Source organism: Pteropus medius, unplaced genomic scaffold, assembly GCF_902729225.1.
Source record: "Pteropus medius unplaced genomic scaffold, Ma_sr-lr_union100, whole genome shotgun sequence".
Lineage (NCBI taxonomy): Eukaryota > Metazoa > Chordata > Mammalia > Chiroptera > Pteropodidae > Pteropus > Pteropus medius.
In genome coordinates, this window is record NW_024349799.1 from 18,123,315 (window position 1) to 18,149,080 (window position 25,766).

At 49.0% G+C, this 25,766-nt stretch overlaps 1 protein-coding gene across 9 annotated transcripts in view; it reads right to left on the reverse strand.

Annotated features, from left to right (window-relative positions):
- Positions 1 to 503: 503 nt before the first annotated feature.
- WSCD1 (WSC domain containing 1) overlaps positions 504 to 25,766 on the reverse strand; it is a 43,241-nt gene continuing 17,978 nt past the window's right edge. For all 9 annotated transcript variants that reach the window (XM_039886485.1, XM_039886492.1, XM_039886489.1 and 6 more), the window contains 6 exons: positions 24,578 to 24,762; positions 20,330 to 20,451; positions 7,078 to 7,237; positions 5,858 to 6,022; positions 3,005 to 3,205; positions 504 to 1,646 (listed from right to left, as the gene is read on the reverse strand). In XM_039886485.1, the coding sequence (XP_039742419.1) occupies positions 1,294 to 1,646; positions 3,005 to 3,205; positions 5,858 to 6,022; positions 7,078 to 7,237; positions 20,330 to 20,451; positions 24,578 to 24,762 (1,186 nt within the window). In that variant the 3' untranslated portion in view covers positions 504 to 1,293. The remainder of the gene's footprint in view (positions 1,647 to 3,004; positions 3,206 to 5,857; positions 6,023 to 7,077; positions 7,238 to 20,329; positions 20,452 to 24,577; positions 24,763 to 25,766) is intronic.

Genomic DNA, 25,766 nt, shown 5'->3' on the forward strand with positions numbered 1-25,766 from the left:
TTCTCTTTCTACTTGAGGCCAGCACATAGCAGGTGTCAGCATCTATGAGTGCCCTTCTTTTTTTAAGGAAGTGGATGAACAAATAGAAAAGATGACAGCCTAGCAGAAGTAGAGACAGAGGGTGTGGCAAAGAGGCCTGGTGACAGGAAGTGGTGGAGTGAATGACAGAAGGACAGAGAGGGCTCCACCACAGCCACCTGTGATCAGGGAGAAGCTGTAGCCATGGCCTCTCTCCCCAAGGGTGAAGGGTCATTACTGATGGGCCGAGCAGACCCCCTTCCTCATGATCCAGGGGCGGGACCCAAAGGAGAGCAGGGGACTGTCAAGATGAGTGGGACAACCAGTCACGGTGATCCCCAAGACCCATCCCTCCTGGGTTTCCCCATGCCTACCCCAAATCCCCCCAGCTCCCTTGCTGCCCCACTGTCCCCTCAACCTCATGCCCTGTTTCTGAGGCTTAGCTTTCTCAAGGACAGTTGGAGAAAGAAGCCAGGCAAGGAGGCTGTACTCCAAGGATCACTCATGTTGAAAGGGGTGACATGGGGTACACAGAACTTTCGGCGGATCCTGAGGTTGGTGTGTGTATTAGGGGCGCTCCGCTCTGCCCACAGTGTGGCCAGCCCATCTGCAGAGAAGGGGGAGGCAGGGCTGCAGAGTTCATGGCGCCCAGTTGTCATATCACACATATTTATGGGACGTCAGACACACATTCAGGGCCTCATGGCCCAGCAGCAACAGTCCATGAACCCACCTCCACGCCCAGGTCCTTGAGGCTCAGAGCATGAATGGCTGCCCAGCCCAGCATCCCACAGTCAAGGACTCTGGCCAGCAAGTCCATGCCTGTGGCTGTAAACAGGAAATCCAGGCCCTCCGAGAGCCCTCATACACATGCGTGTCTGTATGTGAGAGAGAAAGACAGACTGACAGCCTCTGGGAATGTATAACCTGGTATCTGTGTGTAACTGTGTCTGCAAGTCTGGGAGTGGCTGGCACACCCTGCCTGGTGGCTTGGTGGTGTCAAACAGGCACCATGAGAGCAGAGTGGCATGTCTAAGCATGCCTAGCTAGGAGTGTGTGTCCATTTTTGTCTGTCCTGTGATATCGGGTCTGCCTGGGTGGGCTAAGGGCTTATGTCCTGTCTCCCTGCATATGAGGGAGGTAGCACCCGGGTGAGCCTTCTTGCTGGCGGCACAGGCAGCTTTGTGTCCCAGTGAGGCTGCCACTCGTGCATCTGTGCAGGTGCTACCCTGGGGGCGGCTGGCTCTCAGCGGGGTGGGCAGAGCAGCTGGCCTATCATCTGGGCACATACTCCCTGGGCAGCCCGGCCCAGTTGTGGTCACGTAGGGCCTGGTCCACCGTCCGGATGTAGCCATTGATCAAGTCCTTCATCTCTGGGGTGAAGGGCTCGGGGTCCTGAGGGTGCCCGCCGCGCCGCCGGAAGCTGCCTTCCTTGTTGTTCTCCACACAGAGCAGCCTCTCCTCACTCACTGACACGTTGAGGAAGGCCACCATCTCCCGCAGTGTGGGCACCAGGCTGTGCCGCAGCTCCTCATAATGCACAACCAGCAGCCGCTTGCCATACTTGAGCCAGTCCAGGACGTGTGAGGACCACCACGAGGAGTAGCTATTGACGAAGTCCGGCCACTCTGTGGAGGAGAGGAGTGCCACATCAGGGCCCTGCCTGGCAAGGATGCTGGCCCTTCTGGATGCCCAGAGAAGCAGCCAGGATTTCCTATTACCTATTGCCCAAGGCTAACTTGCTAAAATATCCTGTGCAGAAAGACCCTTTTGGTGACCTAGTGTGCATAAGCGTTAATATTAGGCTGGGCTCTGAAGAGTCCTATGCCAGCCAGGGAGGTGTGACCTTGAGTGTGCCTGCCCCCAGCAGTTACCTTGCAAACACACCAAATTAAGACAAATGTGGACTGCGTGTACCAAGAACTGGTTCTTTCTCTCATGTGCTATGCATTCCTTGACCTTAGTGAGAGAGAGCTGGGTTGGGCTGGGCCTCACTGCATGATACAGTGATATTAAATACAGGTGGGAAACTGAAGCAGGGCATCTCTGTCAAGATGACCTTCATTCACCTTGATCTTGTCTCTGGCAACTATGCACATCTAATGTGGGTGATGAGAGCCGAGCAGTGAAGTGGGGGCAGCTGCTGGGTTTCCTGGTAAGAGGAAGATGCTGTGCAGGCCTGACTTCCTGTCCCAGCCCCTCCCGTAAAGCTAAATGAGCGTGGTGTCTGATTGATGCTCACTGTGTCTGGTGGGTGTGATGCACAGCTATGGCACAGCTATGTCAATGAAGCCATGGATAGGGGCAGCTTCAAGCTTCTGCAAATGACCTACTCCATAAGATTGCTTTCCCAGCAAATGAAGAAATTAGAGTTTTGGGGATGAGAGGAGAGCATGCAAATGTCAAGAATCACCCCAACAAAAATAGTTTCTATAACTGGGCTATTAATACACGTCAAATGCTTTGGGAAGCATTTGCTTTATCTGATCTTCGTCACAACCCCATGAGGTAGGGACCACCTTGTTTTTCAGATGAGAAAACTGAAGCTCAGAAGACAAGGTATGCAGCTTGCCTGGGGTTAGTGAGTTGGTAAAGGGGAGTCAGCAAGGGGGACGAGGATGGCTGGGGGAAGGAAGGTGGTCTAGGTGGAGGGGAAAGGGGAAAGGAGAGGACATGGGTCAGCATCAGCTGATCCAGAGTCATGCAGGGACAGGAACACAACCTGTCTGGCCTATAGACCCCGTCTCATCATGCCACACGCTCTGCTAGACACAGTTTTATTTCTGATGGCTTAATTTTATCTCGCTCACTACCCTGACTTGTATCTCTGTAACTCATTGCCCAAAGGCTAGACTGTGCATGCCTTGAGGGCAGAGACTGTGACCCCTTTCACAGGACACAGTAGGACTTCAGTAAGTTTGTATCAGCAGACTGATTCCATGAATAAAGTTGCAAAGAGCCCCCAGCCCACCGGCCCCTTCTGTACCTTTGCTCTTCCAGTTTCGGTCAGCTGCATAGCCCAGGTGCCCGGCGCACTTCCTGTTGAATTCAGCTACTAGTGACCTGTAAGGGTTCCGGATCAGCAGGATGGCAGAGTCAAACATTTCAATTTCCCTCTTGCCACTCTCATGGGTCTTCACACAGATGGTGCGCCGGCTTCGCCAGTGGTCCTTCTCACCCTTAAACCCTGCCCGGGAAAAAGGAGAGGGCCGCTTTGGAGGAAGGCATGGTAGAGCCCCCACTGCCATGGCAACAGATAGACTGAATGCTAACCAGCATGCCTTAAAGAAAGCTTTCAATAGGGGCCTAAGAGAGGCCTGTGGATGGCACAGCAGAGAGCACTGGAAGAGCCTATGGATGATTGACAGGGTGGCCTCTCCAGAACTGAGCCTGCCCAAGAGAAAGTGAGAGTAGGAGGTATCTAAAAGTGGGGAAAGATGTCGTCTGCAAGAGAAAGGAGGTAACGTACCTCCCAAAGACCCCCAGGAGGCAGGAGGCAGAGGGGCCTGACCATGCCCCATCTCTAGGAATTGCAGATGCATATGTTTGGGCATTTTCTTGGCAATTTCACATGAATATTGAAAATAACCCTGTGAGTCAACTATAGCTACAGGTATAGCTAGATGAAGAGACTGAGGCTCAGAGTGGGTATGTGACTTGCTCAAGATCACACAGTGCCACAGCGACAGAGCCAGGGCTCTCTCTACATGGCTCTGTGCGTCCCTGTAGGCCCCTGGCTTCCACCCACCTCTCCATAAGATCAAGAGCTGTAAGCGGCTGTTGTCCCTCCCTCTGACCTTATGCCATGGTCCTATAACAGGGCATCCTTGCATCAATGCAAGAGAGCCTCCACCTGGGGCCCTAGTCTGGCCAAGGTCTCATGCACAATGTTTGAGCCCAGCCCTGCTGAACCCAGAACCCAGTTTCTATAAACAGAACCTTATTCCCATTGACCAACCTTTCTAGGCTGGGGATCTGCCTTCCTCCTGGGCCCCTTGGGCCATTACTGGGCACTAGAGGCTGAATTACCTATAACTGAGAAGTCCAGACCCTATCCATCCACACACAGAGTCACGTATTTATCAACAACGATTATTGTGTACTCATTCTGTGTTGAACTTTATGTCAGGGATGAAGACTCAGATCCTATCTTTAAGCTTACAGTCTAATAGGGAAATAGCCCAAGTATATTACAGAGCATGGGGCTTATGGAAATAAAATGTAAGGGGAACTGGTTAGAAGGTATAGTGGGATGTCACAGAAGGCTTCCTAGAAAGATGTCCCCTGAACCTAGTCTCCCGGCCACATCTCAACATAGCCCATGCCAACCACCTCTGGGGACATGCTCTATAAATGTACATGACCTTATTTTGGGCTCTTCGAAAAATAAATAAGTGCCTTCCCCCATTTCATGAATGGCTGGGAAGCATTTGTCCATCTACAAATGCCTGGAAATTTGCAAGTCTCCTTTGAAGTTGGACATCTGGGTTCACCTAGTGTTTCAAACTCATCACTGCTATGGTCAAACACCAAAAGTCTTTGCTTTGATTCATTCTGTCAAATAACTGGAGTTTCCAATAAATGAGCATTCAAACCAAGGGCTAAGTAAACGTGAGATCTGGTCTTTGACACCCTGAGACTCAGGGTGCCTTTCATACTTCCCCGGCCTATTTCAACAGCGGCCATTTTCCTTATAATTCAAGACAAGCTCACCTAGGACAGGTTTGGTATTTTGGCACTGAAACTGCCTTGCAAATTTCAGATCTGTGTGTGTCATTGCTCTGTTAAGTACTCTGAGGCCAGTAGCTGACCAGTCCTGTAAGGCTCAAAGATACATTTTGAGGTAGTGTTGCCACAACTCATATGTGGCTATTTGAGTCATTGGGTCACTTAGCAATTTGTGGACCAAAACAGCCAGCTGTGTGAATAAGGTAGGCCTTCTAGATGAACAAGGTGGGTAACTGCAGCCTGTGGACAGTGGGTGGTTCCCAGGGACTATGTAGGTGCCCATAACATTCAAGACTCAAAAGGACAATGGCGCTAGGTTATATAGACAATCTTGGCTTTCTCCAAACCAGACCAAGATTGCTGTAGGTGATTCCAGAACCAACTGCCAAGCTCAGGAAGTTTCCATTTTCCCTAGGATGTTACTGATAGTATTCTCTTTTTCTTAACCAAACTCTCATTAAGAAACCCAGGGAAATTGTTGTAATGCTCAACAACAGAGAAATATACTTCACCAAATTTAGATTCTGCTTGACTTATCTGAGATTCTTAGTTCTTAAACAGCACACAGACTTGACCCATTTAAGTTCATTTATTTGGCATAATAAGGCATTTTATTTCTACAAGGGCAAGATTAAAAATCATAAAACTCTTGAATATGTTTGGACCTATATTTTTACAATACAACTTTGATAAGCTACACTTTGCCTTAAAAAAAAAAAAGAATGAGCAGACGAAGTCAGTCTCACCTAAATTACTGAGAGTTCTGAAAATTAAGGAGAATTTGAGCAATGTTTCTAGAGAGGAAATCCAAGTTACTAGACTTTCCCTTTGAATCCAGAACAGATATGAATTTTTACTCCAAGTGTGGTCCTAGGGCTGGCTGCATCAGCATCCCCTGGGAGCTTGTTAGAAATGGCAATTCCTAGGCTCCCACCTCAGATCAGCTGAACCACACTCTGGGTATTCGGCCAAGAAATCTGTGTTGAATTTAACCAGCCCGCCAGGAGATTCTGATACACACTCAAGTGGGAGAAGCTCAGCTCCAGTGCTCCGAGTGGACAGTCTGGGCCTAGGAGCTGCCTTTTGCCCCTCCTGTGAAGCCTTCACTTACCTTTGTTGTACAGAGTTCCGTCAAAGTAGTAGCTCCCGGTGTAGAAGCCAGTAGCATGCTCAATGAGGTGCCGTGCCCAGGTGTTCCCAGCTCCTGGGAAGCTCGACAAAGCCACGAACACTTTGGATTTGGTGGGCAGGAACCTCCTGTCTGTGCACCGAGTGTCTGAAAGTTCAGAAGTCGTCTCAAGGTCACTCTCCCCATTACGACTCACAGACTCACCTCTGGATTCCCATAGTCAGGAACTGCTGATCCAAGACTCTCACTCAGTAGCAGGGCAAACTGAAGCCCAAAGAGGAAAGCTCTGTGGCTGGCCAGAGAAAGCTCCAATGACGACAATGCTCCAAAGGCCCAGGCAAGAGTGGGGTGCAATTCAGCACCCAAGGAACCCTCAGCCTCGGCTTTGTCTCCATGGCCACAGCCAAATATCGGCTCCCAGCCCAGTACAGATAACTCCAGATTCTGTGGGGGAGGTGGCTAGGAGTCATGGCTAGGATGACCAATGCTACATACCCAGGTATAGCCAACAACAAACCAGGGCTGGACTAATTTCAGGCAAGTAACCTCTCTGTGCCTCCTCTCCTTCCACCCAGGGCTGCAAGGAGCACATGACATCATCAAGTGAAAGCTCCAAAGCCCTTGGGCAGTGCTGGGTCACAGCATGTGCTCCATGGTGGTGGCATAGTCCCTCCATCAGCTCCTAAGGTCAGCTGGGGCAGACCAGATGCTCTAGCAGAAAAGATGCCGGAGCCTGGGGTTAGTGCAGAAATCCCTAGGTCATAGGCTGGCTTGGGAAGGCCTCTGAGGCCTTGGAGGACTCTGGACCACTGAACTCCCATGCCACATACACCACTACTTAGCTGTTATTATCCACCTGGGCCATGCCTCTCTGCTCTTCCTTTCTTCTTCAAACCACATTCATCTCCAGGGAGACTCAGATAAAGGTCAGGTGCTCCTTCAATCCGAGCCCTGTATCCTGTGTCAAACCAACAGGGATGGCAGAGGCCTCCCTCTTCTCATTCTCCCACGATGGGATTGCCCATCGTGGGAGAATGAGAAGAGGGAGGCCTCTGCCTCTGCCTTAGACACCTTCCTCATCTGGGACTGTACACTCAGCCATGGCTGGCATCTCCAAACCCCCAGACCAAATGCCACAACCAACAGCAGGCACAGGGAGGATGGCCCTGCACACTTTATCTGCTTCTGGGGCAGGGGCTCACCTTGCACAGGTGTCTGGTAGACCTTGCAGTACTCCATCAGCCTCTGTGCCTCAGGCTCCTGGCCACAGAGTGAGCTGTCCACAGCATCCCGCAGGTTGAATTGGGGGGTGGGGTAAGCACAGTAGCACTCCCAGCCCCTGAGGATGGCCAAGGGAAACTCCTACCAGACAAGGAGAGGAAGAGAAGAATCTCGGGTGAATGTAAGGGCCACATCCCTTAGAGCTCAGGTACCCAGATGAACACATGGCTGTACTGCCAGTTGCAAGGGACATGAGGGATGTCCGTCCACCCTTCCAGTGCTGGGCTCTGTGCCCAAGCCCAGGGAGACAAAGCTCAATGAGACGTGACTCTGCCCTCCGATAGCTCACAGCTGGCTGGTGACAAGTCAACAGTCACAGCACAGTGAGAGCAGGGCTATCACAGAGGGGTGAGAAGAGTGGAAGGCAGGGGGCAAAGACTGGAACTGGACTTTTGAGATGTCTAGGAGGTTGTCAGGAGTGCCAAGGTGGGAACGGGCACTCCAGGCAGGGGGATCCCCATGAGCGAATGTGTGCATGGGTCAGAATGGGACAGATAAGGCCACATAGGGCAGCTCAGGGCTCAACATGTCACTCCTACAACCAACAGACTGCGAGCCTCGAGTGATGTCTTGAATTCCCGCTGGCCTTCCCTCGAAAGAGACCCAACCCAACTCTTATGCCTAAAATCTACTGCAAGGGTACGGTTCAGGACCAAGGATAGATTCCCACACAGCCATCTCTACGAGACGGTAGGAGTGGGCAAGAGCAGGCTATGCTTCACCAAAGTACTCAGTCCAATGGGGGATTCCTAAGAACAGAAAGGCCCTGCCAGGGTTCAGCCAAGCCCGTTCCTGGCGGTCTATTACAAGGTTTCTTGTTCTCCCTCAGGAGGCTGCACCACATGGTAAAAAGAGCTGGGGTGCTGGCATTTGGAAGGTGTAGATGTGAATCTGAGTTCATGGGCTGTATAACCTTGGGCAAGGTACTGAATCTCTCTGAATTTCACCATTGAACAAAGATAATAAAATCCATTTTGCACGTTTGGTATAAGGACTAGATCAGGGTCTTAACTGCTCAGCGCTGGGCCCTGCATGATACAGGAGTGTTGTGAGTGGCTGCTCCAGCCTTCTGATGCTCAGGGCATCAGCCAGGCTTGCTCAAAAATTCCTCCACCCATCTCTCTAGCATATATTTTTTGAGTACCTACCATGTACCAGGCACTAGATAGAACACACAGCCCTATTTCATCTCTGCCCCTCCCTATATCTTGCACACAGGAGATGTGAGTCTCCTGAAGTGTGGAGAGAGGAGAGGAGTCTATGAGTGTGTGCGTGGGAGGGAGGCCGTGGATGGAGAAAACTTCTCACTGCCAAGGGAAGTGCAGCATAAACCTCTTTATTTTTTGCCCACAGTGAAATCTCATAAATAAATAAATAAAAGAAAATCAATAGCATTTTCCGAGCGTGGCTTGGCAAAGTGGAGGATCTCAGAAAACACTATAGAGGTGGTGTCCCCGTCAAGGGAGGGTGAGGCCGAGCCTGGGGCAGTGGGGAGACTTTAGGAAGAAGGGGAGGAGAGGGTGCTGGATGCTGCCCCCCAAAGAGAGCTGTTCTTGCAAGCATAGGCTGGATTTTCTCCTAGAGGCCCAGCAGCCCCCATGAAAGCTTCTCCCACATCCCTCATCCTTTTTCAAGGCTTAGGGGCAGCTTCGCCTCTGCCAGGACTTTTAGCAGGGCCCTGGGCCCCATTCGCAGAGCTGAGCTGCCACGTGGGGACAGGAGGGTGGATGCTCTCACTCTTCACACGCTATAGACACCTACACACACATACGCACTATCTTGCTGCACTCTGCTTCTAGAACTCAGAGCTCCCTTTTGCACTGGAAAAACTCTTATTCTATGGGGCCATAAGTAAGGCACTTCCCCTTTTGGAACCTCAGTTTCTCCACCTGTAAAATGGACACATCCCATGAGTTGGTCTGCCTGGAAGAGTCGGAGGATCTCATTTCTCTCCAGCCCTCTCACTAGCTTCCCCTGATCCACCGAGGGCAGTGACACTAGAACATCCATTCCCATGCCTTTCGTGGGAGAGATCTGAGATGAGAATGGAGGATGGGGATAGGTAGTCACTCTGGGTGTCCAGAGGGTCCAGGGAGGAAGCACCGTGTAGAGAAAGCACCAGGTTTATAATCCAGAAGACCTGGACTCAAGTCACGGTGCTATAGTTCAATATCTGTGTGACCCTGGGCAAGTAATTGCCCTCTCTGAGCCTCAATTTTCTCACCTGTAAAACGGGGGTAATAATATTCACCCCACAGAGTGCTGGGAGAATGAAGGAAGATAATGCATGAGAAAGACCCAGCCCAGTGCCTAGCACATAGTAGGTGCTCTCCTATTCTTATCTCTTAAGGCCTTTAATTGTTCTAGAGATGGGCCCCAGACCACCCTCTTGACACTCCCAGTACCTAGAGTTTGTTTCCTAAAATTCCTCACTTCGGCTCTCCCTCCAAGGCTGGCCCCCAAAAGCTCAGAATTAAAGGTCAGAAGCCCCTTCCACGGTCACACTTGTGGTCCTTTAGTCTTGACCAGGCACATAAAGAAAAGAATCGCTTTGAAGACTCAGTGGCCACATTGGGGCCCTCTCCCTCTTACCTGCCACACCCCCAGCCACAGCTGCCTTCAATGTCAGCTGCAGTGATGATCCAGCACCAGCAGCCAGGGCCACCGCCACGGTGCAGAGCCAAGGAGACTGGACAAGGAAGTGAGTGGACAAAGGCTGATATACCTCATCAGTATGTCCAGCTAGACTCCACCCACCTGGCGCCCCCAGGCCATTCCTCAACAGAAAGGGAAATCTGTATTCTGACCCACAATCAGAACACCGCTGGCTTCTGGAAGCAAACGCTGCTCATGTGAGTTAGTGAAAAGCCATCGTAGGAACTGCAACCTCCAGCCTTTACCATTGCCATCCACATGTTCCTACAACACCCTCATCCCACCTCGTCCCAGATCAACATGATCATCACAGCAAGCAGTGGAAAACAAGCAGCCTGGGCACCCACAGCATCAAAGGGGAGAGTATGCGGCCACCTGTCTGTGTCCCTGGCACTTCTGTTCACACAGGCTGTCATGGGCTGAATTGCGTTCCCCAAATTTTGTGTGCTGAAGTCCTCATCCCTATACCTCAGAATGTAATTGCATTTGGAAATAGAGTCTTTAAAGAGGTAATTAAGTTAAAATGGGGCCATTAGTGTGGGCCCCAATCTAATCTGATTCATATTGTTATTAGAAGAGATTAGAAAACTATTAGAAGAAAAGATCAGAACATAAACATACACAGACCAAAGGATGACCACGTGAAGACACAGGGAGAAGGTGGCCATTTGCAAGCCAGAGACAGGCCTTAGAAGAAACCAACCCTGCAAACACCTTGATCTCAGACTTCTGATCTCCAGAACAGTAAGAAAATTAATTTCGGTTGTCTAAGCCCCCAGCAGTCTGTAGTACTTTGTTGTAGAACCCTAGTAAACTCATACACTACCTTCCTTATCAGTTCGTGGCCACTGCAGTTACATACCCCCCTCAGGGCCTTTGTACCTGCTGTTCTCTCTGCCTGGAACGTTCTTCCCCCAGACACCCTCAAGGTGTTCTCCCTCACTTTCTTCGAGTCACCTTTTCTGTGAAGCCTTCTCTGGCTACCTCATTTTAAGTTGCAACACCCCTCCCATCATCACCAATACATCCTAATCCCCTGCTGTGCTTTCAAATTTTGTTTCACTGAGGTATAATTTACTGTGATAAAATGCACTGACCCTCAGTGTACCATTCAGGCTTGATGAATGCATATCAAGACACACAGCCATTTCCCTCACACCAGAGTTTTCTCCATCCCTTCTCAGTCAGCCCTCCCTCCCTCAAAGCAACCACTATTCTGATTTCTATCACTACAGATTTGTTTTATCTGTTCTAGTTGTCCTATAAATAATCATCCAGTGCCTATTTTTGTGTGTCTGCTTTCTTTCATTCAGAAACATATTTGTTAAATCCACCCATGTCTTCTCTGTCAGTAGACTGTTCCTTTTTATCGTGGAGTATTATTTCATGTGTAGACATACTGATTCATTGATTTATTCACTTGATGGATACCTGGACTGTTTCTGGTTTTTACCTATTACTAATAAAGCTGCCATGAACATTCTTGTACAAGACTTTCAGTCGATAAATATTTTCATTTCTCATGGGTAAATACCTAAGGTTCCTGCTTCAATTTTCTCCATATAACTTGTCACCATTCAGCATACGATCTGTTTTATCAACTGACCTGTTTATTGCCTGCCTCCATCCATGAGAATGTAAGCAGGGATTTCTGTGTGTCTGATGAGCTTTGCTGCATTCTCTAGAACATGGTGGATGCTTAATGAATGTTTGATGGACAAACCAATGAATGAGCTGAATGAATGAATAAACATCCTTTCCAGAGCCCAACTCTCCCCACAGTTGTTGGCAATGGCCTAGGGCATGAGCCTTCTGTTGGTCACTTTCACTCTGGGCATGAGGAAGGAAAGGAAAGCTGCTGCATCTAAGCAAACCTTCCCCAACCTCAGGGATCCCAGGAGGCTCTGCTATCGTGGGATTCTGTTCAGAGAAGATTTCATCAACAAGGTAGCTCTCTTCAGGGTGGCTGGCTCTGTCCCCCTCCCCAGCTGTAACAGTGTTGCTGATGTTGCTGCCTCACGTTGTTCCCATATCCCAGGGCTGGGGATGGGCTGCCCCCACCAGTGACCCAAACCTTTTTGCTTCCTTGAGTGGATTAAACTGTCAAGTTTCTGGGTGTTTGCAGAGCAACGGGAGAGCTGCAGACAGTAATGTAGTTTTATTTACAATATAACGGCTTCAGCGACAACACTGGATTCTGAAAACAGAACAGTTTTCAGCCCTTTGGGGATTTCTAGGACATGATTTTCATAAAAATTAAACACTGATGAATCTTATTTCCCTGCCAACTTCCCCTCCTCCCTCCCCCATCCCAAGCTTCAGTGAGAGAGAGAGCAGAGAGAAAGAGGAGAAAATGATTAGACAAACCAAGGCAAAAAAAGAAGCAGGGACAGATGTGAAACTGTTTCAATCAAATGGGTTAAAGAGGGAGCCCGCTCAGCCTGTGTCAAAGGGTAGAGTGGATACACATTCTAATTCTGACACTTCATCTCAGCCTGAGTCTGGGTGTCTAGGAGGGGCTCAGGCTGGGCTGGGGCTGGGCCCACAGTGAGAGTGGGTACCCAGCCTAGAGCCAGGTAATGATACAGCCAGGGCTGGGTCCTCTAGGTAGCGGGGATCAGGTGCAAAGGCTTGGTCATGGCCAAAGGGTCAAGGAGTGAGGCCCCAAGAAAAACCCCTTCAACAAACTTGCTCATTTGGGTCTCGTCTCCTCCATCTTCACTCCTCCTTGAGCACCTTTCTCGGAATTTCCAGGCTTACACAGAATTACAGAAATTTCAGAGATCAAAACTTCAGGTTTCATAAGGGGAAACTGAGGCTCATAGGCAGGCAGTGAGCAACATAAGACCTCAGATCTTCAGGGTAAGTGGGAACAGAAGCCAGCCTCCTGGACTCCAGTCCAGGGCTTTGCCACACCCTGCACTCAACTCCTTGGAGGCAAACACATGAATGCGATGGATTTTTGATGAAATCTGCAAAGTTAGTTTTGAACAGTCATTGCCTCCAAGGAAGTTCTCTTCACTCCAGAGGCAGGTCTGACATTCAAGACACAAAAAGGAATGAAGATGCCCACAAAGGTGGCCGTGGAATGGGGGCTTTCGGGCAAATGTCAGGTTAAATGAAAACCCATCTGCTGACACTGTGACTGAGAGCTTGTTTCCTTTGACTTGATGCCCCTGGGTCCGACGGCAGAGTGAGGGGCTGTGTGGTTTGGGGAAGCAGCTACAGGGAGGTAGAACCAGACTAAGGCTTGGTGTTAGGCTACGCAGCATTGACAAGCTACTGAGCATCTCTGAGCCTTGGTTCATCATCTGTAAAAGGGGCATAACTTAATGATCTTAGACTTTGGAGTCAGCAGGTGTACATTAAGTTAAGATGGAGTGAGTCTTGATTTCTACATCTGTAAAGGGGGTTTGTGGATGGAATGAAATACTCATGAGTTGCTATCAGAGAGGAGACATGCGTCATCTTGGTTGGTTCAAGTCAAGGGAAGGCTAAACGCATGGGGTGGGGGCAGAGGCTCCTCCATGGGAAGAACTGACTCAGCCCCCTTGCATGTGTGCAGCCTCAAAGGTGCTACCTCCAGACTATTTGGGGCAAATGTCAGCATCTCCAGGATCCTCTATGGCAAGCCCTTTGGCAATGGCTCTCTGCAGACCTTGAGCTCCAAACAACAGACCCACTAACCGTGCTCCACACAACACCCTCCCTGTCAAAGTCCAGCATACATCAGAAAGTAGAGTCCAGTAAACACTGTGTGGCTCAGAACCGTCAAACCCTCAGGATCCCAAGGTGCGTGGATTTCTACCGACTTGGGAAAGGGCCAGCCCTTCATCTTAGGCAGTTTCTCAAACATCCCATGCACAGTGAAGGAACCAGGGGAAGCTGTATAATAATGATCATAATCACCATCATCTGGAATACTTGCTACTCAAGAGACACCCAAATCATGGAACTCTTTCACGTCCACAAAGTCACTGAGTCCTCCTTGCAGTCTGGTGGAGAAGCATCTCCATCGATCATTCAGTACATGAGGACACTACAACTCAAGGCTACGTGATTTGGCCAAATTGAGAAAATGGCAGAGCAGGGCTATGCACTCAAGTCAGTATGACTCTAAAGTTGCCTTCCCGTCATCTTCAGAAGCATGAGGCTGGGTGACTCGCTCCTCAAAATGTACCGGAAACCTTAAAATCGCACATAGGAAATGGATATACCCTTTGTCCCAGTAATTCCATATCTGATAATATAACCCAAGGAAGTAATCATGAACATGCTCAAAGCTTTATGCACAAGGAAGTTTGTGCATGGCAGCATTATTTATAATAGCAAAACAAACAAAGAAAAACAAAACAAAACAAAAAAAACAGCCTAAATGATGAACAGTAGAGGATGAAATGCCTTGCAATCATGAAGGGCCTAGCAGGGCAAAAGAAAATTTCATGACACATTAAATGAGAAAAAGAAGCAAATGGAAAGAAAGATTAAATTTATTAAAAACAGATGTCACATATACATATACACCTAGAATAAAAGACCAAAAGTGTGCAAAATGTTATTGTTTTCTCTGATGTGGCAAAGTTACAGATGAGTTTTAATTTTATTTTTGTACTTCCAAATTTTCAAAAATATCTGAAATTTTCTAAAATAAAACCTGTGTATCCCCTTCAAGGAAAACAATCAATATTCTTTAAAGACACACACAGTATAACATTGACAGGTTTACTGCAGAATTTTTATAAGAAATCCAAAGTCACATTCTATCAGTCACCTATTGGAATGACTATACAGCATTTTGACAAAAGGAAAAATTCTTAACGTCAAGTAGTAATTCATAAAATCCAGATTCTTACAGACCCAACCGCATGCCGCACGGAGGCAACAAGTCCACCAGGATAGATTAGGTCTATCGGGATCCAGATGGATTTAGCTAGAGCGGCTGCCCGGCAGAGAACAAGCAGGCTCCACCTTAACACACGTCTTTCCATTTTACAGGTGGCTGGGTTAGTGCCTCTATTACATGGACAAAGAAAAAATCCTAGAAAAATGTCAATGGGAAAATGTCCAGGAGATTATTATTCTATATGAAGAACTTATACACCCAAAAGAGGGTAAAAGAGAGCAAGAAGGGTAACACCTCTCTCTCTCCTCCGTCCTGTCCCTCTAATTCCTTTCTCAGTAGCGGCTGGCAGAACAGACCTCGGATCACATGGCATAATAGCTGGTGAGGCTTCACACGTTAGTGACCTATTTGCAGATAGTGTTAGATTTCAGTCATCAGCCCTATTGTGGGAATGCACACTCCCACAAATGGTCTGCCTGCTTGCACACAAACATCAGGCTTCAAAATTAATTACCCCAGATCTAAACTGGTAGCAACTCAAGTATCTAAGCTCCCTGCCCCTCTCCCTCACCTCTATCCAAATGAAAGGCGTGATAGAATCCTGAGTACTGAGAAGAGCAGATTTCCTTCCATCTCCAGTATGATCACAGAAAATTAGACAAAACCATTTTACTTTGTTTAAAAACACATTACACTGGTCAAGTCCCTTTTGCTGGGAGAGTCAGATCATTAAGATACTGATATTCCCCAAAATGTTCTTTTTCAGTCAAACTATACTCTTGGAGCTCCCCAAATCCATTTCAACTAACTAGCAAAAAACAATAGCGATTTTTATCTAGGGCTACAAATAAACTCCAGATGGTGCTCTAAATTAGGGCACTGCAAGCAAGGCTCCCCCTCTTTTCCGGTTTCCAAGCCACACCTCTCACATCTGCTGCTCCTGGCCCCACTCCCCAGCCAGCCCTAATTAAGGCCCTAGCCCCATCCCCCAGATTTAGCTCTGCCCCATTTAACATTCTGTTGTGAGCATTTTCCACTATAAAAGTCTTTGAAACATTTTCAATGGCTGTATTATAGTCCACTGTACAGCTACAGCTTAATATAACCATTCCCACATCATAGAACATCTGAGCTTGTCTTTCAGCCAAATGAGGATGAGATGAAATGGCCACCGGGACAGCACGGCAGCCTCAGTGCTACTGACTTCTCCAGAGAGGAAGAGTTTGGCACAGGAAAGTATAGGCAGACATCCCAGAATTCACCCCTCACCCACCCTCAACATTCAGGGGAGGAGAGAGAAAACCATTCCTGCAAATAGGTCCCTGGTCACTGCAGGCCTGCTTCTTCATCCTCACCAAATAGTTGGAAAAGACAATCGTTCATCAGAATTCAGACCCCTGGAGAATATGGGCCATGCCTGGGCATTGCTGAGCTAACACATTCAAGCTGGCCCTCTAGGGCATTGGTTCTCGACTAGGGAGGAGGGGAAAATTTTGTACTGCAGGGGACATTTGGCCTTGTTTGAAGACAGTTCGGGTTGTTCTAACTGAGGGGGAGGTGCTGTTGGCTTGTTGCGGGTAGAGGTTAGGGATGCTGCTAAATACCCTACAAAACACAAACAGATTCTAAAACAAAGAGTGATCTGACCTGAAATGTCAATAGTTGTAAGGTTGAGAAATCCTGGTCTAGAGTGAAGTCAGAGTCCCCACAAAGCCCCTGCCAGGAAACCGCAGAGCGGAGGGCTGACGGGGGACCGTCCAGAATGCTTGAGTCCAAGTGACACCAACATCCACAGGGCGGGATGACGGAGAAGGAGCGGACGGTTTGGGAGACAAAGGCTCATTCTTTTGGGTAGATGGTGGTTTTCCTTGAGTGAGTGGCATCTGGGGCATCGTCCTTGCCCTACCTGGAACCCCTAACTTCAGAGCCAGGTCACAAGCCTATGTCTGTCACAGCTTTGCCAAGACGTCTCAGAGGGTCACCCTGACGACTGCTGCCTCCCAGAGGGATGCGCAGAGAACAGCTCCACGCCCCCTCCCAGAGCATTCTACCTACAGCTGTGAAGTACCACGTCGTCAGGAATACCACCCCTTCCCTGCCACACCATCAGTAGTTCCCTCATATCCGCCGAGAAATGTCCGGACTTTGAGGCAGGCATCCAAGGCCCACTGCCATTTGTTCCCACGCTATCTTTCACACCATTCCATGTAGCGCTCCACTCCGGGAAAGCTGGGCTGCTTTCTACCACCTCCCTCCTGCTGAGAAGTTGCCTAGTCTCGTGATACACTCCTCACACCCCCTGTTCACCTGCCCCACATCCTCCAGCTCCAGCCTTTTCAAGTTCCTCCCTATGCCCACCTCCAAGCCTCCCTCATCCCCATCAGATGCTGACCTTACTCTGCCCTGTGTCAGGGTCACTTGGGTTCCTGACTTGGCCCCTCCACACGGGTGAACCTCTACCTCATGAGTGGGGACCAGGTCTCCCCCACCTCTGGGCTCTGCTGGCATCTTCCCCCTGCCCCAACCCGTAAGTGTCAGCATATACATTTGGCCACTTCTCACTTAATGTGTCCTGCCAAGATCCCGCTTTCAACATCAACTTTAAAGCCGGAAATGATGACTGTTCCTCGCAGCTGCAAACTTTTGAGCACCTAAACAATGGGATTCAAGGAAATGCCCACCCTCCCAGCCCCATCCGACAATATAGGAGAGGCTGGGAAAAGAGACAAGCCCAGAGGGCAAAGGCCACTTCTGAGAATGCTAGATGCCCTTTCCTCCTTGTTCTGACCTGAACAATTCACAGCAGCACTAACCAGAGCTGAGCATGTAACTTGTCCTTAAAACACATCATGAGGGGGAGATGTACAAGGTGCTAAAGTGTGAAATGGCATAAGAGACAAAGAGCCTACAGGTATCTTTGGCACATGCTCCAACACGAAACTGCAGCAACATGGATTTGTGCCAGTAAATATGAAGAAAGGCTGAAAACAGAAGTTGAAGACTTTTCACCCTTTGAGTTGTGTGTCTATAACCATACAGCAGAATTCTCTGGGCCCTCGTGGCCTGCCCAAGAGGAGGCGCCCCCAGATACTGGGATATCTACCTAGGATGCTGTTTTGAAGTCACTGTCTCCAAAAGAAGAGTCACAGGGTGCCTTGTTTCCTCTCACACATCGCCGGTATAGGTGTAAAATTAATATAACTGTGTTCAAGGACCTATGGCAAAGTTTATCAACATGACAAGGACACACAGCCTGTGACTCAGCATCTCCTAAGAATTTTATCTCACAGATCTGCTGAAACAAAACGAACCACCCACCCACAAAAAGAGCCTCTGCAGCCTTGTTTGTAAAAACAAAAGACTGGAAACAAGCTAAATGTGTAACAGCCAGGGCCTGGTTAAATAAATTATAGGACATCCATATAATGGAATAAAAGATCGGAAAAGCTCTTTCTGTGCCAATTTGGAGTGATCTCTAAGATAGATGGTCAAAGAAAAAAAGTCCCTATGGTGCCAGGTAGTGTGGGTAGCTCATTACCACCTGTGGGTTTGTAAAGGAATAACAACTTTGAAAGGAACAATTGCTTGAATATTCATAGAAATCTCTCTGAAAGTGGATGCAGGAAGTCAGGTCATCAGTTGCCTCCAAGAAAGGACAGATACTAGGTGGGTGAGACCAAGGTGAGAGGAAGACTCTCCCCTTTGCACCCTTTGATGTCCTTTTATTGTGTTCCATGTGAGCATATTATCGATTATAAATAATTTAAAACACTAAGGACACACAGTGGTGATACTGCCTATTTCCTGTCCTGTCTTCTTGTTTCTTCTTGTCTCTCCTGTCTCTTCCTTACAGAACTCGCCCACCTGTTCCCCCCAACACCAATGTCACAGGGAGGGAGCAGCATGAAAAGTACAGGGGCGTGGTATCAAGACTGGGCTGTAAAGCCAGTCATCCCATGCCAGTGTGTGGACCTGCACTGGCTCCCATAGCAAGCAGAGTATCTCCTGTCAGGGAGCACTGGGGGATTAAAACAGACCACTGGTGGGCAGAGGCCCCTACCACAGCGTCAAGCACACTGGAGGACACCTCCATAGTTGTTGACAGGTGGAGGCCTGCCTTCAGCCTGGTCTGGCCCAGCTGAGATCCTCTGATTCCATCAGGGGCTCCCTAGGGACCTCTTCTGAGCTGCAGGTGTGAAGGCAGCCCTGGAAAGCGGCTGTTTCCTTGTGTGCACAAGAGCCCTGCCTCTACTCGGGGCTCTGCTCCCATGAGGGGGAGAAGGGAAGAAGGAGTCTTCAGGCCAGATGTCCGCAAATCAACAAACTGATCTTGGCTCGCTGCACTGTACCTCATGATTTCCTGACGCCTAAGACATCGTTGGCAGTGGCTTCGGAAATACTGAACACACAAGAAAGCCACTTCGAAGGCTGCACGTGTGCAAGAGGAAAGCACACATGAAAGGCTTTGTCTCTCTCTGTCCACCTCCAAGAAAAGCGTCTCAAGAGGGTTCAGGACATGGAAGCAGAGGAAAGGCAGCTCCCAGAGAGAGTGTGGGCACCCATGGAGAGTATGCTTCTTTATGTCCAACCACATCTGCCTTCACTGAGGCCCACTTCCTGTACCCTTCAAACCACCAGCAGGCTATGGAGCTACACAGAGTTCAAATCCTGGCTCCCCCTCTTCCTGGCTGTGTGACCCCTGGCACAATGCTCGAGCTCTCCCTGCCCCAGTTTCCTCACCTGCAAAATACAGATAATCATAGCACCTATCCCAGAGGGTTGTTATGAGGATTAAATGGGTTAACACATGTATAGAGCTTGGAACAATACCTAGCACGACATAAAAAATAAATAATCAATATACTACTGTTGATAGCTACCACTGTCATCATCACCAAGGCCCTCCTCTCTCCTAGCCCCATTCTGTTACACTGCCAGGTATCACTGTCCCATCAAAGCTACTGAACCTCAGCACATAGGAACAGGCCCAAACCCCAGCCTACCGCCATCGAGGGCCACTGCTAGGGCCGCAGCATCCAGCCCCATCAGGAGACCACTGGACTCCAGCCTCAGATCTCATTGCTTTTTGGACAGCCTGCTGGTCTCACCAGCCTTTCTTTACACTGCCCCCTTTCCATTCTGCCTTTTGCAAACCCCATCTAAGCTTAGCCAAATTTCCTACCCCAGGGACAGTGGTCTTTGTTGCCCAGGCCAGCCTTTGTGCAGAGTCAAACTCCTCTCCTCAGCCCAGGCTGAACCAAAGGTACAAGTGTTACTACGGCCCCTGAAGTCAGGTTCATGGCTCAACACTGTCAGTACAAACAACAAAAAATCCATCAGCTTTCCCCAAGTCTCGAGCCAGTATCTTCTTGCTTTCGAACCAAGTCAATTTAACATCTGACACTTGTGCCAAGAGCCCACATCAGGAAAAGCTGATCCTTTCAGCTTTTACAACCTTCGCTGACAATTCCCCACCCAGCCTCGGATCACTGGCCTTAGCAACGGGTTCCCTGCAGGCTCCCTCAGTGATGTCTGCTGCATCGCCTGCCACCCTCCTGCCCAGGCTCTGAGAGCAGATGGACATCTGCAGCCTAGCATAGGCACCGACCCCTCTGAGACCGACAAACACATTGGATTGTTAAAGGACAGGGTTGTGGAATTATAATTGGCCTTACTTTCTGGGAACAAAATCCCGAGCATGTCTCCACTGTCACGTTCGCCTGTATCAGGGAGTCAGGGAAGACGTGTGTAATGTTCTCCGGCAGTCTGAAGCACCCTCGGTACATGACGGTCCTCCCTGAGGGGAAAAATGGGTTTCTGGTAAGAAATGGTGCCCATGGTTGTTGGTGCCTATGGTTATTGGTGCGTGTCACAAGGGAAATTGGTGGTTTCAGATCCTGAAACAGGTGTAACTATCCTCAAGAAGGGAAAATTTCAAATCAGAGAGGGTAAACTGCCCTGGATGGGGCGTGGTCAAGCCAAGCTCCTGAGAGAAACCAGACACCAGAAGCTTGGTCACCCAGGGTCACTGACAAGGGTGAAACTATTGGCTGAAACTATTGAATTTAGGTCTCACTTCTCCCACCAGCTCCTTGGGGGACAATGTCCATTCACCTATCTATCATTCCTTCCTTCCTTCAACAATCCAGATTGTGTATCCATCACGTGCCAGATTCTACACTAGGTGACTTGAGAGGCTGATATTCTAGAAAACTCTATTTCCTCCCCACACATGTATGGAAAGATTTGGAAATCTGAAACCCTGCCATGTTCCCTCTCACTGTGCCATCAAGTCACACCACTGCTTTGCTTTCTCACTGATCTGAACTCCCATCAAATTCTAAGAATATTACTCAAGCCTGCATTACAAAGGAAGCCTCCTGCCACATTGTTCTCCAGACCTTCTGTTGGAAAAGTCCAGCACCCTAGTTGCTTCCCTTAGTGCTGAACAAACCTTCTGGAATGTTCCAGCACCAACTGCTCATATTTCTTCCAGACTCATCAGAGTCTGTCTAAATGGCATCCTGGTTCTCGTCCCATGCTCCTTTGAATACCACATCTCTTGGGTCTCAGCATCTCTCCTGCTCTCTCTGCCTGCTACAGCTCTTGGCCAGCAGCACAAACCCTCTCACCAGCTAGTGCCATGGTGGGAAGGTTCTCTCCATGCACAACTGCAAAACAGGACTAAATCCTGGGTCTGGAAGCCCATCCAATCGACACAGCACCAGTGGTCTGGACATCGAGGCATGGACCTATTTGGGCAAAGATGAAGAAAAGCAGCCTGGTGCTGGAAAAGCAGTCTAGACTGAGTGTCCTAATGGCCTGGGGTCAAGTCCTGGCACTGCCAGTGACTTCTTTTGAAACCTGGGTGTGTCACAAACTCAGAGACTCTCCGTTTCCTCCCCTGTGTGATGCCCATCAGCTAGAGTTGTTTTGAAGAGCAACATGCACCCACGTGCTGGCTCCTCATGGGGCTGGACCCCCTACAACCACTTTCCTGCTCTGGCTTTTGGTGTAAGGGTCTGGGTGATGTCTTGTGCTGGGCTCACAGAACTCCTTCCTATCCTGTGGCATGATTGGGCCTGAAAAGAACAAAACAGCTAGATCGACTGGGTTGGGGTCCTCAGCCAGGTGGTGGGGAGAAAGGCTTCGAGGCATGTGGCAGGAAGGATGAGCAGCACAGGCAGGGCACAGGGTGAGTGGAGTCATCAGTGCCTCAGTGAGTCCATGGCCGCAGGGAGCTCCTCGGGGAGGCTGCATCTGGGTCATCCCTGTGCTCCCCATACCGAGCCCTGACTCTAACACACAGCAGGTGCCCAATAAGTGCTGAGAGGATGAATGAACTGAACTCAACAGGGAATGTGAGGGCACAGCATACACTGCCAATAAGTCAGCAATGCAAGAGCTGCTGGAGATGGTGGCATCAGCTGCCTCTAGACATCAATGAGCAACTGTCAGGGAAGAGGCTGTCATCTAGTACAGTCTATCCATACTCTTCTCCCTTGTTCTGCAGGTGACAGCCCCAGGGCCACTTAGAGCAGAAGAACACCTCCAAGGTGAAACCATTGATAAACTGTTCTGTTCCAACCTCTGATCCCCACCCAGGGAGCACGTTAATGGCTCTTATTCCTTGTATGTATTCCTTGTTAGTAAGAAGCTAAAATTTAAGATGGGTTGTCACTTGGTTGCCTCTTGACAGAGGTCCTGAGTTAGTTCATCCCCTTGAGAAGGGAGTAGGCAGGCAGAGGTCAACTGCATGGGCTCCACAGCCTATTACAGCTTTTACGCTGTACAACATTAACCACAATATCAAGTCTAGCCAACCCAAGATCTGAGCCTGGCTTGAATGATTGGGCTATCTGACCCTTAACCAATGGCAACCTGAAGCAAAACAATTACCTCGAAGAGTCAGTGGCTTAGCAGGCAAGAGGAGCTGGCAGGGCAGCATAGAGCCCACATAGAGACCTGGTCCTGCTGGGAAGCAGGGTATGGGGTCAGGGAAGCTAATGTTTAAACCCAGGGAAATCAAAGATCCAAGAAATCAGTCTGGTGCAATTTGGTCCTCAGGAAGCCCATCTGGATGCCTCGGTTATAGTGCAGGACTCAATAGATCCAGGACAGGACCTGGAACAGAGTTGGTGTCAATGACTATCTCTTGAATTAATGGTTTCATTAGTGAATCCATAAAGAGTGTGTTATCAGGGTCACCACTTCTGCCTCTGTTCTGCCATCAGTAGCCTTTGTTCCCAAGTATATCAGACCTGAACACAAGAACCTAAGTAGCCTGTCAACTGGGTTTGAGCATTGAGCCACTCTGACACCATATACAGTATGGTTCTCACAGCTGGGCTTGTGCTGCTTGGGAAATTCATTCGTTGCTAGGAGAGCTATCCCAGACACACCTCTGTAGTCTTAGCTTCTGACCTGACATCTCTTTCCCTGAGCTCTGCCCTGTTCTTGAACTAATCCATCAGCTCTCCTAGAGCCCTGTTACTAGGTGTACAGCTAGAGGAGGTGTGTCCATGAGTCAGAGTACCTGGACTCTGGCCTGTGCCTCTATCATACACTGTCCCACTCTTACCAGTGGTGGGGGGTCGTCCCCCATGCTTTGACTTCTTCCTAACCTGGCCTCTCCGAACCATGAAAGGATGGCCTCCCACGTTCAAATGTGCACAACCACATTGATTTTATAAAGAAGGCTTTATAATTAGATTAAGTGGATCTGGGGCTCTTCGTCTTACAATGAGGACAAATCTGAGTTTTAGACGCATCTAGCTGGGCTCCCTCAGTTGCTATCTGTTTGATAGCACTTTCTGTTGAAATTCTTAAGGGTTCAATCTTGCTCTCTGAAGCATCAACTCACTCTCTCTCGTGGTTGATTGTTTCCTCCTGAGTTCTGTATTTGAATAAGCATGCTCATCTTCAGTGAGAATGTATCTATGGGAACTCTTTACACCTGGGTTGGTGGTATAGCTCTCAAGAGGTTTTACATCTGCCTCTGCCAGCACCTCCAGATGGCTCAGAGCCAATTTTTTTTTTTTGTTGGTACTTTTGGGATCAGGTAGATTTGACAAATTCGAACCTCATACAAATGCAGGCCTACAATGGAAAGTTCTTAGGAAGATTTTTTTTCCATCTGAAGCTCAGATCAAAACAGACAAGTTTTCTTTCTGTCTCCCTGAACTGGTAGGTGGTATTTCTTAAATCTAAAATTTTATTGAGTTATACTTCAGTGAAATTGAATTCCACTTTATGCAGAGGTTTCAGTCTAATTCCCTGCCTGATCATCCTCAAGATTCCTTCTCTGTCCTGCATGGACACCAAAATCTCAGCTTGTGGCCATCAGACCAGCAACTTTCCCCTGTGGAGACAAGAGCTACACAGCATCTTCTCCAACCCTCAGGCCAATACCATGATTTTTAGTTCTCTCTGCATTTCTGGAGCCAGGGCTTTCTTTACTTTCTTGCTAGTTCAACTATGCCTTTAAAATAATGTTTGTTCAATTTTATCTAACAGTTCTAGGTGTTTTACAGCTGGGGAGCTTTCAGATTGTCTGGTCTACCCCATTGCTAGAACTCTTGGTCTGCCTATGCACTTTACGAAATAGACTGGAACCCAGAGAGGGAAAGCGAGCTGCCTGAGGCGACACAGCATGTTTGTGACATACCTAGGCCTAGCCCCCAGGCCTCCTGATCGGTTTCTCTCCCCTGCAGGGAACAAGGAAAGAGGTGCCTAAGTTAAGAAGTCAAATAACGTTTGGCAGACCCTAACCCCACTGCCCACTGAGAGGAGCCTATCCAGGGAAGATGGTAAAAAAGGGAGGGCACAGGTTCTGTCCCAAGTAATTCAGACTAGGGGCTGCAGGAGGGAGCAGTTGGAGAGTAGGGGACAGATAGAGCTTAGGGAAAGGCTGGCACACTCACGCTTCCTGGAGCCTGGCTGCAGCTCCTCCACTCGGTACACAGAGAGCCGGCCAACACCCCCGCACACGGAGCCCTTCTCCCCCTTGCACTCATGGTTACACTCCTCTGGCCTGACACTCATCACTGGGAGCCGGTTCCCGCAGTAGCACTCTGCCCCGGCTTCCAAGCCAGCATATGTGTAGGACCTGCAGGGAGAGTGAGGCCTGGGTTAAGTCCCGCCTTGGGCTCAGAACTAGGGCTGGGGTCCTAACAGCACCGAGGTCTGGATCAAGGAATGGCAGCTGGGTCTGGGGCCAGATTGAAGTTGAGGTTAGGTTTGAGTGAGGAAGCAGGGGCCATGGCCATAAGCATGTGTTTGGCCTTAGGAGTCAGTCTCAGCCAGACTTAGGGGTTATCTGCGTAGAGAACAGTCTTTCTTTTGTGATAAGCCAATTGAATCAGCCCCATTGGTCCCTCTCATCAGCCCTGAGCTTTATCCCCTAAAGGGCCATCTACGGTAACAGGTTATGATGGAGTGCTGGAAACCTGTCCTCAGTATGGGAGGGAAGGAGCCCTAACTGGTGGCATTTGCCAATTCCTGCGGTGTAAATACTCCCACCCCAGATTATCTCAAGCTACCAATGGTGTAGTAATGGGCTTATAACATTTCTAAAAATGTAACTCTTTCTTCTTGTGAGCCAGCATGAGCTGGCTCCAGCACACTAGTGGTCCCAGTTGCCTTCTGCGTGTTAACAAACAGGCCCTGCTACAAGCCCCTCTCCCCAAGGACTGTTCTTTACCCACTTCACCCACAGTTGTAATGCTGCAAGTAAAGAAAGATTGTAAATGAAACTGATATCGTTTCACACAGGATTTTACCTGTGGTAAGAGACCAACATTTTCAAACTTGCATCTCAGTGGACCTAAGTGTAAAAACCCAGATGGAAAACCCGAACACAAGCTCCTAATCTTCATCTGGCCCTTTGCTAGCTGTGTGACCCTGAACATCACTTACCAACTCCGAGTCTCAGTTTCCTTAACTGTTAGGAGAATAAAACGAGATTGTGTCAGTCTCAGTTTTAGCTTTATCTAGACTGTAAAGTCTGCACACCTGAGCAGGGACATTGTTCTTTCCCTCTCTGGCCTCAGTTTCTCCATCTATAAAATGTGTATATTTCGCTGCTGCCTAGCAGAAGGTGGCAAAGATTTA